This window comes from Astatotilapia calliptera, chromosome 18 (genome assembly GCF_964374335.1).
Source record: "Astatotilapia calliptera chromosome 18, fAstCal68.1, whole genome shotgun sequence".
NCBI lineage: Eukaryota > Metazoa > Chordata > Actinopteri > Cichliformes > Cichlidae > Astatotilapia > Astatotilapia calliptera.
Genome location: NC_137439.1, coordinates 221,477 through 235,079, shown reverse-complemented (window position 1 = coordinate 235,079; position 13,603 = coordinate 221,477). Strand labels below are relative to the sequence as shown.

Below are 13,603 nucleotides of genomic sequence, written 5' to 3'. Positions count from 1 at the left end.
GGGCAGAAAACTCCAGTATATTCTGTTCTCTATAAAAATGTTCAAACAATTTTTTTTTTTTTTAATGTTAAAACTCAACTTCCCATGGAAACGGAAGACAGGACGCCGAGGTGTGTTAGGACAGCTTTTATTCATTAAACTTGGTTAAACAGGTAAAGTGCAGCGAACAAAAACAGGATGCTCAAACTCCGCCTCCTGAAGTCTGCTCAAGACATGCTAACAGATGCTAAAACTGGCAGCTTCCATCGTTAGCTTGTTAGCTGAACTCTGATTGGCTGCTCATATTTGGTCCCTAATTAGTATATTTGTGCTGAGCCAATCAAAACACAGGGCCGCCCTGTCATAGCAACTGATGGGTGTAGTGGGAGGTCATACTTTAGGAGTGGGTGGAGTCAATCGCTTAGCAGCACATGAGGGGGCGGGGCTCCAGCAGGCACGGTGACGGGCAGAGGACAGAGGTTGTTAATGCGTTTAACCGGAGAGCAGCGCTGTTTCCTGAGAGGAGTGCAATTGGTCAGCGTCTGCAGAGAGACAGAATTCTGCACTGTGATTGGCTGAAAAGAAACATGGTTGAAACAGCGCATCAGACTTTCAAAATAAATCTCAGACGTCATTGTTGATGACGAACAACACCATCTGGTGATGTCACTGACCATGCGGAGGAGATGAGTGTAGAGTGGCTCTGGCTCCTCGGGTTTTCTGGTCGGAACGGTAACATGCCAACGCTGAAGCTCCGCCTTTATTTCTGCCAGACTGAAGAGGACCGCTGGGTCAGCATGGTAACGGTTAATCAGCTCCACCAAACGCTCCTTATAGTGTGACCTGTCAGGAGAAAGGGGCGGAGCCTCTAAGACCACGCACATCTGGCAGAACATCTTTACTGGGAGCTGTGGTCTTACTGGCAGTATCCTCGGTGTTCAGGTAACGCAGGTCGACCACAGGGCTCCTCCCTCTGGCTGCCATCGTCTCTCAGCTCCAGCACTGGACAGGATGCTGGAACGGGAACACACCTGTCAGTGACTCTAGGACAAAGGAGATGCCAGGTAGACAGGTAGAGGTCTCACCTGGCAGAGCGGTGTCAGGTGAGCTGACCTTGGGCGGTTCCAACCAGGAGGGAGACACTCTGTAATGCTGAGACAGGAGACAGCACACCTGTAAAGTACTGATCACAGAACAGCTGGGAACACCTCAGGTTGATCTGCTGGCTCTCACCTGCAGCAGCAGGTGGAGGCGGGTCAGGCTCCAGTCCCTCAGGTAGTACAGGCAGTCTCTGGGGTGGTGAGCATGAAGACCTTTGCTCGTACAGTCTGCAGAGAAGCCACAGGCCTGCAGAGGTTAAACAACACAGGTGTCAAGTCTCTAACACACCTGTCTCGTGCACCTGGCCACTTCGGTGCTGGAAGCCGAACCATTTTCTTGTTAACTTCAAAAACATTAAAGAACTCAAATTATCAGCACGATGAATAATCAGAGCAGGTGCCTTTACTCATAATCAGACCGTTTATAAGGTGAGAGGCTGTGATTGGCTCGTTTGATAACGATGTAAATATGAAACCGAGGAACAACTTTCAGTCGTCTAACACTCGTTACCCACAATCCATCTCTCTCTGACCAAACACCTGGAGCTCCACTTACACACAGCACAGCTGGAACTCACCGAGCCCAGAACGAAGCGCTGACTGCAGCCGCCGCAGAACTGATGACCGCACTGACTGCAGGTGAAGTGGAGACACCCCCCTTTGGACAGGCTGAAGACCAGCTGGCAGTTTGGACACTCTGAGGACACAGAGGGAAACGTTAGACCAGGACGGACCAGGCTGAGCCTTAGTGCGACTAAACCTCATTCGTCCAGGTGGGGAAATCGCTGGTTTGAGCGAGGAGTCGAGTGAAAAGACGTAAGGCCATCTCAGAGTTGAGGAGGGGGCCACCATCCTACCTACAATGCTGTGAATGCAGCCAACTCTCGTTGAATGGGACTCTTTGATCAGTGGGCGTGGCAATCTGCATATTACTAATGATCATAAACTGACCTCACAGCCCACTGGTCATTCAGTGGGCTGGTTTCAGCCATTATGTAAATATAATATATTTAATATAAGTCTGAAGTCTACACTTCAGACTGTGTGGCCACCCACGGCTCCAACACCATTGTGAAGTTTGCTGACGACACAGTGGTGTTGGGTGCCATCTCCAACAACGATGAGGCGGCCTACATGGATGAAGTGAAGAATCTGGCATCGTGGTGCCAGGACAACCACCTCCAGCTGAACGTCGGCAAGACCAAGGAGCTGGTGGTGGACTTCAGAAGGGGTCAGCACAGAGACTACAAGCCCATCATCATCAATGGAGCTCCAGTGGAGAGGGTGCAGTCCTTCAAGTATCTTGGTGTCCACATCTCCTCAGACCTGACATGGGCTGCCCACATTCAGGTCCAGACCAAAAAGGCTAGGCAGCGCCTGTATCACCTACGACAACTGAGGAAGTTCAGGGTCTCTCCAAAGATCCTCAGGATTTTCTATACAGGCGCTGTGGAGAGCATCCTCACACAGAACATGACATCGTGGTTCGGGAACAGCTGTGTGAAGGACCAAAAAGCTCTCCAGAGAGTGATCCGTACAGCAGAACGCTGCTGCAGGATTGCTCTCCCCCCGCTTCAGGACACCTACACCAGGAGATGCCGGACTAGAGCAGATACTGAAGGACCCGTCCCATCCTGGCAACAAACTGTTCCAACTTCTGCAATCTGGTAGAAGGTTCCTCATCATCCGGGCAAGGACAGAGAGACTCAAGAGGAGCTTCTATCCCCAAGCCATCCGTGCCCTAAACACACACACCCGCCCTCTCACATTATCTATAATTGACTGAGACAGGACTCTTCCAGACACTAAACCAAGGCACAATGTACATTTCAATTCCTTTAATTTTAAATATGTTTATATTGTCTATCCTGTAAAATAGTCAGATATCTATTCATATTAATGTACAGAATTCACCTGCTTGCTGCTACTACTGCACATTCACCCAGTGTATATATGTGTATATATATATATATATATAATGTTCTTCCTCTACACCCCCCCCCCCAATTTTTTGCACATGTCGAGGAGCGTGTCAGGCTACATTTCACTGTGTGTTATACTTGTATAACTATGCATGTGACAAATAAAGAACCTTGAACCTTGAAACCTGCAGTCAGCTGACACTGAAGAAGTCACCTGATGGTGGAAACGTCCAGAAGGACACAATCAACATTTGGACAGTTTGTAAACGGATGTTCTTATACTTCATTCACACAAGCACTTTTTCTGAGCTGTTAGCATTAGCGTCTAACATGCATCACATTCACTCTCCGATGGATGCGTCGCAGAGCAACATGGTGTCCAAGGATATTTGGCATGCAGACTACGGGAAAGCCAGGAATCAAACCACCACCATTCAGTCAGTGGATGACCTGCTCTACCGCCTGAGCAGCCACCATGTCCTCTGTTCGTGGATGCTAAACATTAATGGAACAGATGGAGACCAGGACAGACCAGGTCCCGGCATGTCAGCTCAGAGCCCCCAGGCATTGCTTTCTGGGTTTTTTGGCGAGAACACCCACGCCGATCGTTGACTGGACCGGGTCAAGTCCTCTGAGCGTCACGCTTTCGGTGATTGAAGGCCTCGTGTGTTAGTTTGTAAACAGCAAGAGTAAAAAAGCCTTCAGTCACATGCTGACTGCTTCCACTTCTACCTGCTTGCTTATAACCACCTGAGTGATGGGGTGAAACATTAGGTTCAGGTCCTGCAGGAGGCCCTCAGAGTCTCCTGGACCTGGTTCTGGGTTCGTACCGATGCTGCTGTACAGCTGGGAGGTGCTGTGAGGGTCCGGCTGGTTCTGCTGCTGCCACACTTGGAACTGCTCACAGGACAGACCCTGATGCTCGGGGGACCACTGCAGAACACAGGGACTGTGGTCAGGACCCGATCTGAGGCTGGTTCACCTGTGTGTGTGCGTGAGAGAGTGTCTTACAGGTGATCTGCACTGAGAACAGGTGCTCTTCTTACAGCTTGGACAGTCCATCCTGAGGCGCTGGGCCTCGTGCAGCATCCCGAATGAACACTGAAACACCAAACAACAGTCGTCTCAACAAGGTTTATTCTGTAAGGTCAACGGCCCACAGTAATACAAAGAAACCCAACGAACAAGCACTCAGCGACAGCGGGAAGGCAAAACTCCCTTATAACAGGAAGAAACCTCCGGCAGAGCTCAGGGGTTTGGTTGGGGGTCGGGGGAGGAAGAGCCAGAGATGAATAATCACTAATGATTAAATACAGAAGGGTGTATAAACACATGTGAGTGAAGAAGAAACACCCAGGGTTGGATCAGGTGACCCTGAAGCCTCCCTTATTTATGCTGCTATAGGTCTAGGCTGCTGGGGGTTTCCCATGATGCACTGGGTGTATGCTTTAGCAAAAAGGAAAGTTTGAAGCCTAATCTTGAAAGTAGAGATAGTGTCTGTCTCCTGAATCCAAACTGGAAGCTGGTTCCACAGAAGAGGGGCCTGAAAACTGAAGGCTCTGCCTCCCATTCTACTTTCAAATACTCTAGGAACAACAAGTAGGCCTGTCGAGTCGTTTGGTACCGGGCCGCGAAAGTTGAGGCTCAGGTGTGAAATGTATAGTTTTCAGGGTTTTTATCGGTTTTCAGCGTTATTTTGTTATCGTTTTGATCGTTAACTCAGTTTTCCTGGGTCTTTTCACGCGTGTTATGAATAAATCTTCTTTTTTTCGGTACCGGTACTAGTTTTATTTTGTAGTATTTATCCGCGACACCTTAAAGGCCGGTCCGTGAAAATATTGTCGGGCATAAACCGGTCCGTGGCACAAAAAAGGTTGGAGACCGCTGCTCTAATGGTTAAGATTTTATTTGTCATGAAGTCATGGCTCAGGACAGGCTCTGACAGCCACGCTGCAGAGACAAAAAGTATCCCACAGCGGGTCTGAGGACCGAACGTCACGCAGCAGATGATCACAGTTTGTATCGATACTAGCAGCGGTATTCATTTCTTGCTTCTGTGAGCTTCTGGACTGCGAGGCTCAGATCGTTCGGGTTCTTACGTGAGCACACCAGCAGAAGTTGGGCATCTCCTGCAGAGCTCGGTCTCTGAGTTTCCTCTGGAACAGCTCGTGGACGTCGGCAGGCAGAAAGTGGCGGATCTACACCGACAAACAGACACGTGTCAGAACTGGTCATCGCCACGTAAACTAGGCCGGAACGCACCTCACCTGTGTATCCAGCAGGTTGAAGTAGTCCATGGACTCTTCCAGCCCGCCCTGACCTCTGACCTCCGGTCGGCCACACTGAGGGCAGACCAGCTGATCGACATTGCGCTCCTTAATGGCCGTTGTGAAGAACATCTTGAAGCACGTCTGACACAGGAAGCAGGAGCAGTGCGTCATTGTGATGATCTGCGGGGAAACACAGAGAGAGAAGAAGAACATCAGCCGGCTGCGCGCGCTCTGATTGGCCGGTTCAAACCTGTGGCTCACCTTGCTGAAAGACACCTGCTCTTGACAGATGGGGCAGCTGTGGCTCAGGAACCTGAGAGCTGATGCGAAGTCTCTGTTGATCTGGACCGCCTCCAAGACATCGGCCAGACTGAAGCTCCGCCCCTCCATCGCCATCAGAGACAGAAAAACCGCCGCCTGGTCCGGAGGGAGCCGCGCCGCCATCCGGGACACAGACTGGAGAAGCTGCCGAGACGCCAGAGTCTGGCTCACCTGGTCTGCTTGTAACTGAGATCTCTGAGGACGCTGTAGCTCGGGTGCTGCGGCGGATGGCCGTCTCGTAACTGGACGGCGTCGCTCTGCTTCTGATTGGACAGATCGTGCAGACGAGTCTCCATCTAGCCTCAGCTCACCCATCATCCTGCTGAGGGGTTCTGTACCTGCGGGAACCAGAACCAGGTGGGTTCAACTTTTCTCACGTTCACCTGGAGCTTGTTCGTGTTTTCTGAGACTCACCTGAGGAGGAGTTTAGGAAGGGGTTGGTGTGGCGGTTGGAGGTGAGAGGCAGAGCACTGAAGTCAATCCCCAGCAGTTCATCGGTGTATGACCTCGCTGCCCTCACCTCCCCACTCTGCTCACGCTGGCTGGAGTGGGCGGGACTTTGGAAGGTGACTTCAGAAAGTTGGCGACGCTGCGGGGAGGAGGAGGTGCAGATGTGCAGGGGACTTTGGAGGCTGCAGAAGGAGAAACCACTCTCGTCAGTCCATCTACGTAACCGAAACACTGACTGAACACACAGTGAGGAACTGACCTGTCAGCTGACACCTGTTCACCTGCAGGGGGCGGAGTTTGCACAGGGCACCTGCTATAAAGGGGGGTATCCTTCTGGAAGGCCCGCCTCATCTCTGACACGAGTAGTGACAGGTTGGACACGCCCTAGCAATAAGTGGCATAAACATAATGTTTAGAGTGTGTTTTAGCTCCACCTTCTGCCTGTGTGGAGGCTCCACCTTCTTAAACATGTGTTTTCAGGTATATTTTCACTAATAGTTAGTTTTCTGTTGGGTCAGACCTGTCCACTGAGCCAGCTGACTCAGCCCCACTGAGCATGCTCAGTACATCTTACCTCAGCCCAGTTTGTGAGCGCGTCCAGCCTGATGTTCCCGGCAGCGTCCACGCACGGACAGGTCGGGTTTATCACCATGGAGACCGATGGGCAAACATAACAGCGAGGCCTCGATGATGGGTGCGTCTCGTGGAGCCAGATGCATACTGGGATATTATACTCACTTCCTGTATAAAAACCAAAGCGCCAGCTTGACCTTCATGATGTCACTACAAACAGTAAACAGACAACATGGCCGACAGCTCGGAGGCTCACCTTCGTACTGAACAGGAAGTGTCCCGGCGAGAAACAACAACTTCTTCTTTTGTTTATTTGGGAAACCTGAAACACAAACTCTTATTCTGAAACAGGAAATCGCCCTGATTTACCAAGCCAAGTCTCAATATGCGTACTTGTGCGTACTCGTGATACGTCATCAGTCGGAGACCAAGTACTGTTCCTATTTAAAGTACGCATCAAGCCGAGAACGCGAAAAAGTCCCGGATGTGTTCTCGCTCCGCCCGTTTTATCGAGCGTGCATCGGTGGTGACTTGTGTGGACTTGGTACAGTTAAATATCCCAGAATGCATTTCGTCCAAAACTGAAACGCGGCAATGGCGGACGAGCGCGGCTAAAAACTTTTAAATATTCCTCTTTCTGGGTCACAAAATAAACTTTTAAGTTATTTTCAGGCGAGAATGTAGCTGTGTAAGCTTCAAATATCTGCTCGGTTTATCACGATATCATATTTCCGAACGTGCGACGTTTCGGAGACGTCTGTGACCCGCCAGCTCCATAGCAGACAGCGAGGTCGAGGATCACTAGAGCCGGCGAGAACAGCGGACTCCCGGCACATCGTTCCCCCCCCGTGGTCTTTCACTACTCAGGTTAAACATGATATACAAGTCTCTCAGGTAACTTCAAAATGTCAATTTTTTGGTTTATTTCAGTGTTTTATTTGCTCCTGTGTTTTGGCTGAGATATGTTTCAATTCAGGAGGAAAGTTTTTCACCAGCATGTTAATATGTGGAGATTCTGAAGGCTGTTTCAAAATGATCAGATTATAATTTAAATATTTGTTCAGTTCTCTTCCAAACCCCAGCAGCTGTCTGTAATGTTTGAGTGTCCACTAAAATAAAAGTGTTCTAACAGCTCACCTGCTTTTTATTAAGGCATGCATGTACACTGATTTTATTAATAGAGATTTCGCTACTCAGGTTAAACACGATCTATAAGATACTTGGATCACTTCTAAATACTAATGTTCGGTTTATTTCAGTGTTTTATTTGTTCCTGAATAAATCAGTTTGGCTGTGATTGAAGTTAAGCTTCATAACATATTAATCACAGTTAAATTAAGAGGCTCCAGACCTGTGATATCATCAAGTACGCTGGCGTTCCAATTGTACAAAACGCGAGAGAACGCGATCACGGACTCGTGCGCTTCAGAGTTGAGAAAGGGCCTGACAAAATAAAACAACAGGAAGTCATTTCTGAGGTACTCACAGTAAAAATCAACGTAGAGACGAAGATCAGGGAACAGAGACTGAACCGAGTGAAGGTCACACAGGGTCTCACCTGGATGCAGGTACCCACACTGAGGAAGACAGTGAGGAAGAGGAGGATTAAACCACAGTGATAAGGATGCATTAGCCAGGGTGAGGAAGAAACATTAGCTAGAGTAAGGAAGAGAAGGAAAGATGAGCCAGAGTGAGGAAGAGGAGGAAGAAACATGGTGAGGAAGAGGAGGAAGAGACAACAGCCAGGATGAGGAAGAGGAGGAAGAGACAACAGCCAGAGTGAGGAAGAGGAGGAAGAGACAACAGCCAGAGTGAGGAAGAGGAGGAAGAAACATGGTGAGGAAGAGGAGGAAGAGACAACAGCCAGAGTGAGGAAGAGGAGGAAGAGACAACAGCCAGAGTGAGGAAGAAACATTAGCCAGAGTGAGGAAGAGGAGGAAGGATAAGCCAGAGTGAGGAAGAGGAGGAAGGATAAGCCAGAGTGAGGAAGAGGAGGAAGAAACATTAGCCAGAGTGAGGAAGAGGAGGAGCTTGCTTTTAGCATGTAGCTGCCGAGCTAACCCCAGTTGACCGGCTAGCAGCAGCAGAAAGTTGTTATCAGACTTATAAAGTTTGATTTTGAAGCTCAGGGGCAGCTTCACGGTCTCGTTCTCACCTCCGTCAGAGTGCGGAGCTCCGCCTCCCGCTCGACCTGCGGCATCTCCCCCACAAATGCCTCTCAGAAGCGGGGAAGAGCTTGAACATCCAGCCGCTCCCACAGTCACATGCTAACAAGCTAACTGACCCGACTGGAAAAACAGACGCGCCCTCTTCCGCCCACAGAGTTTCAGAGTAAAGGCATAGCCTCGCAGCTGGAGGGTTACTTTATTTAAAAAGGCTCGTGGTTTCAGTGAATTGATCAGTACATATACTTTATTGAGCAGATACATATACAGGAAGTTTAGGCAGCACGTGACCACACAAAGACTCAAACTAAAGTTTTCCATTTTTCTCTCCTTTCTTTGAACTAAACCTTTTTTCTCCACAATGTAAACTTTAATTTAAACCCAAGCTTTATTGACACTGATGTCTGATCAGCCTGATTGATTGAAACCGTCTGCCGCAGATGAGTCAACTGTGGGCGTGGCCTCAGACGGGTGTGGCCCTCCACTCTTTGCCCTCGGTCAGCGCTCTTGGCTGGTGGATGAACACGCTGTACCGGACGCCCTGATTGGCTGCCGCCCGCACAAAGCGGCTGTTTGCTGTCATGGTAACGGCCCTCAGCCAGTCTCCGGTGCCAAAGATCATGAGTGAACGGCGGTTGATCTTGGCACTGGGCGTGAGGTGCAGAGTGCGCTCCGACGGTTGGTCATCCACCACGTGGAGACGGGCCAGCAGCTTCTGAGCGCGCTCCTTCTCACCAGGCCCGCCAAGCGTGTTCAGAATGACCTGGAAGTCGTGGACGGCGGCACGGCAGGCAAACAATTCCTTGCCCTCCATAAAAGCGTCGAGCTGCGGAAGCACCTGCTGGCGGCATTCCTGGGCGGCTTGCTCTGTCAGCACATGCTCCCTGAAAGCGAAGTGGCACCGGCCGTGGCTGAGCGATGACACGTACGTGATGAGTGTCGTGATGTCCAGATTCACCCGCCGGCACTCTTCCACATGCACTTGTGCTGGGAACGCCAGGCTGGCCACCACTGTGCCGCGGTCAACCCGCGTGAGCTCTGACGTGTCCTCCTCCTCCTCCTCGTCCACCTCACCATCCTTGTCTTCCTCAGCTTGTTCCTCCTCCTCCTCCTGGTGCTGCTCTTCCTCCTCCTCAGTTGCCACAGCATTCACAGCCACGATGTCACCGCGGACGGACACGCCCATGTCCCGCAGGTGGTCAGCCATGGGGCTGGAGACGCCGTTGTAGAAGGCGAAGATGACGTGCGGGTGGCAGTAGTGTACAGGCTGCTGGCGGCTTGCCTGCAGGAAGTCCTCGGCCTGCCGTATGATGCTCTTGTCGCCATACTGGCCCCGCCCCTGCCAGATGTTGTGAAGAGCCTCCGCCTTCCTGCCCACTGCCTTCACCCAAGTGTGTCCCCCGTTGGCGACCACATCAACCACCAGGGTGCGGCGGTGCCCGGCAGAGTCCTGGTAGGTGAAGACGTGCAGCAGCGCTGTGATGTCATCCAGACTCTGTGCAGAGTCCACGATGGCTGTCAGGTGGGTGAGGTTGGTGCTGTGCAGGTGAGACTCCTTCACGTGCACCTCTCCTGCCTCTACCCGCTGCAGGAAGCGCAGCTCGGCTCGCAGTTTCCCACACAGCTTCTGGTGACCCTCGACACCCAGACACAGCGTCTCCGCCCGCTGCAGCAGCTGCTGGGCAGAGCTAATCCTCTGTTGGAGCACAGCCTGCAGGGACATGGCATCTGCATCACACCTGAGGACACCTGAGGACAAAGAGCGTATCAGAGAGGTCACTTCCTGTTTGTAGCCAAGATAACGACTCCAAACGAATCATTCAAAGTGCATCTTCCCGATTCACCTGCACAGGTCAGGAAGATCACCTGCAGTGACAGGAAGTCAGGTAGCCAGTGACTAAACCCAGTCTAACCTGTTTTATGATGTCATCGTAAGTGTTTATTTCACTCTCTGTTTACACCCAAAACCTTTGTACGGCGCCCGTCTGACGAGACACCACCTGCTCCGCCTCGTTTCACCTAGCACCGATATCGCCATCCTTCTACGCTCACCGCCTGTCACGGTTGGGGACAGTGGGTTTAAAAGTCAAAATTTTTAGTTTGTTTTTGTGACATCGACTCATTGAATCTGTTTTAAATGTATTTTGATTCTCAGCTTAAAGCTCACAAAACTACTTCAACAACAGCAAACAGCAGGTACACGCATTCCACACAAAGACGTTCACAGACGGGCTGAAAGTCGACATCTGACAGATTCTGCAGGTTTCCTCACGCTGAGCTAAACTGACTGAACCAGCAGCCAAAGAAGATCCAAAGTACGCTTCAAACATCCTCATTCATCCCCTCGGAGTTTGGCTCTTACTTCCTGCACAGCTCTCTAGGGCTGTTCGATATAACGATATATATCGGATGATGATATAAAAACATCTCTCGTTTTACGCTATCGTTTGTTTCGTGGTGTCGCAAAATAAACTGTTTACAGTAATTTTTTCATGGCTTTGATGTCACTGTAGAGGCTATATTAATTTCTTAAAGTTCTCTCTTTCTCTTATAGATAACCACCCTACAGACAGACAAGCGCTTGTTTTTATGCGTTGTCGTTAGCAACAACAACGGTACAACCATCGCGTGTCCACTTGTTTATTTTCCACATACACCTTTCACAATAAAGCTCAAGATCCTGTTGAGACTTTTCAAAATAAACTGAATCACGTGAAAGATGCAGAGTGTTTACGGATGAGAAGTAAAAAAGAGTCGCCAGGTGCTAAAAAAATAAACCTTAGACTCAAACGTTAGAGCAGGCTTTTCCCCGCAGCACGCCGTGTAATAAATACTCACAAAGAAAACGGCGGCTGTTACAACTTATGTCTAAAAATGTATCGTTTCATGCATCGGTTAAAACACTGGACTCTAGAAGCCCAGCTGGAAACACTTCACGCAAGTCGAGCTGCCCGAGATTCACAGAATATGTTACATTTTTGTGATTTATATCGTTATCGGACGACAGATGATTTATATCGGGATATGAGATTTTGGTCATATCGCACAGCCCTACAGCTCTCTCTCTCTCAGTGTGCTCACACACCAGTTTACCATCAAAGCTCTGCTATCATCATGAACCAGTCGCTGCTGTGTTCAGTGTGTCGGCCTCTGACGTCACAGCCCCATTTCTGCTCTACAGTACTGAACACACGTAAACCTCAATGACTGCTCAGCTGTGTCTGTAATCAAACCTCTGTAACTTTGCTTCCCTTCAGCAGCACCAGTTCATGTTCACATGGTGATTCATGGTTTTCTTCAGTTTTTGTTCTACTGCAGAAGATTTTAAGGTCATCTGCTATAAAAAGCCAGGCCAGGAACATCTGCTTCATGTTTTATCCTCAGTTACTCTGACACAAAGCTGTGATGCTCACACCTCTGATGAAGTCTCACAGCTTTGTTTGTATACATGGATATAACTGATAAATGAATTATAATATTTCTGTCTGAGGCTAAATTGAATGAGGACCTTGTGAATCAGAACCGCAGATTGTAGAAACCAGCGATACGCAGACCTAGCTTTGGGGCACAGAGCTTGTACTGCTGCCATAATCCCAACTCTACCCTTTGAGTGGATTACACATGAAGTCTGATGACGTTGTCCTCTTATTCAAACACTACAATGAACGAAGCAGCTCTCCGACCACGTCACAATTGAGACACATCTGTCGACTTCAGCTAACCTGAACAAACATGAACCCTCTGCAGGGTCGCGCCTTCAGCATCACCCCATCAAAGGTCGGGCAGTTCTCCAAATTCTTCCTCACCTCGTGACTAACCCATCTATACTGTACTGTAAGCGTTACTCACAGAGCTCTTCCTAAAGGTCAGAGGTCAGGAAAGTTTGATGACGTCAGCTGTTGTACAGCTGCTGCATGCTGCTTACACAGGTGTTTATATCACACACGCTGCTGATCCGGTCTATTCACTACTGATAATTGATCGCTGTCCCGTGACCTTTGACCTGGACCGTGCGGCTTGTTCTTCTTGAAGCTACCCACGTGATCTGAATGCAGGCGATATTTCTGAGGTGCTCTGATTGGACAGCTTTGGGTTTTCCTTTACTCGACCCTTAAAGCTGAAGTTTGTACAGGTATGAACTCACCTGTACAAACTCGCATACCTTTGAACGTTAGCTATGATGCTAACATGACGTCAGCCCGGTATTAAACGTTGATCTGTGACGTAATTCATATATATATATATATATATTTAAAAAGTCCAGAAGCTAAAAGGAAACTTTGACGTTACTTACGGCAGCAGTGACGTGTGCGCGGCAGAAATGTGCTACCTGCGAGGCTAATGCTAACGCTAACTGACAGCAGTTTTTTCCTCTGCGGCTCTGATCAGCTGGCAGGAAGAGCCCGGCCGCTTCCGGCAGGATTTTCAGAACAAAGGCGGAGTTCAAACCTTAAATAGAAAATAAGAGCTCGTAATAAGAGAGGCTTGCACAGACCAGGTTCCGGTCACTGCTGCTGTTATGGATGTGATCCCAGGTGATTACCGGTGCTAGCGCTTGATGCAGTGTTTTGATTTTGTTGCCACTCGTACGGTACGAGGGTTAGGGTTAAGGTTTCGCGCATTGCATTGTAGGTACGAGTCGTACCTACAATGCAATGCGCGAAAGTCACGTGGTCTGTCAATCTCTATAAACGCTGTACTTTCCACAGCGCTTCCTGCTGCTTCATTTCTTTGTCAGTTGGTTACCTGGTTACCATGGAAATATGCATCCATCCATTCTGATTCGCGGCTGAAGCCTATCCCAGCTGTCTTAGGTAGAAACA

General features: G+C 49.5%; 2 protein-coding genes across 8 annotated transcripts; both read right to left on the bottom strand.

The window, feature by feature from the left end:
• Positions 1–111: 111 nt before the first annotated feature.
• LOC113010083 (E3 ubiquitin-protein ligase RNF31) lies at positions 112–8,943 on the bottom strand. Of its 6 annotated transcripts, none has more exons than XR_013903073.1 (17): positions 8,771–8,943; positions 8,102–8,192; positions 6,872–6,937; positions 6,617–6,783; positions 6,302–6,426; positions 6,007–6,224; positions 5,533–5,930; positions 5,269–5,451; positions 5,101–5,199; positions 4,013–4,102; positions 3,752–3,934; positions 1,658–1,776; positions 1,213–1,307; positions 1,065–1,131; positions 900–993; positions 654–822; positions 112–554 (listed from the first exon to the last, which is right to left on the bottom strand). XR_013903073.1 is itself a non-coding variant. In XM_026148919.2 (17 exons), the coding sequence occupies exons 1-17, from the start codon at positions 8,813–8,815 to the stop codon at positions 393–395; spliced, it is 2,310 nt and encodes a 769-aa protein (XP_026004704.2). In that variant the 5' UTR covers positions 8,816–8,932; the 3' UTR covers positions 112–392. The 6 variants fall into 6 exon arrangements, 2 of the variants coding, with proteins under 2 accessions (XP_026004704.2, XP_026004705.2); XR_013903072.1 differs by having other exon boundaries at positions 112–521; XR_013903075.1 differs by having other exon boundaries at positions 1,213–1,326; positions 8,771–8,940.
• Positions 8,944–9,009: 66 nt separating this feature from the next.
• Positions 9,010–13,416, bottom strand: c18h7orf25 (chromosome 18 C7orf25 homolog). 2 transcript variants are annotated; one of them, XM_080292336.1, is made up of 2 exons: positions 13,276–13,416; positions 9,010–10,529 (listed from the first exon to the last, which is right to left on the bottom strand). In XM_080292336.1, exon 2 carries the CDS (start codon positions 10,501–10,503, stop codon positions 9,244–9,246), a length of 1,260 nt encoding a protein of 419 aa, XP_080148462.1. In that variant the 5' UTR covers positions 10,504–10,529; positions 13,276–13,416; the 3' UTR covers positions 9,010–9,243. The 2 variants fall into 2 exon arrangements, with proteins under 2 accessions (XP_080148462.1, XP_026004708.1); XM_026148923.2 differs by lacking the exon at positions 13,276–13,416 and adding an exon at positions 13,075–13,218.
• Between the last annotated feature and the right edge of the window lie 187 nt (positions 13,417–13,603).

Coding starts and splice junctions, on each gene's coding strand:
- c18h7orf25 (XM_080292336.1), bottom strand. CDS start 10,503: ATGTCCCTGCAGGCTGTGCTCCAACAGAGGATTAGCTCTGCCCAGCAG.
- LOC113010083 (XM_026148919.2), bottom strand. CDS start 8,815: ATGCCGCAGGTCGAGCGGGAGGCGGAGCTCCGCACTCTGACGGAG. Junction 6,938..8,101: donor TCTCTACGTTGATTTTTACT/GTGAGTACCTCA, acceptor TTTGTGTTTCAG/GTTTCCCAAATAAACAAAAG. Junction 6,784..6,871: donor ACTTCCTGTTCAGTACGAAG/GTGAGCCTCCGA, acceptor GTTTTTATACAG/GAAGTGAGTATAATATCCCA.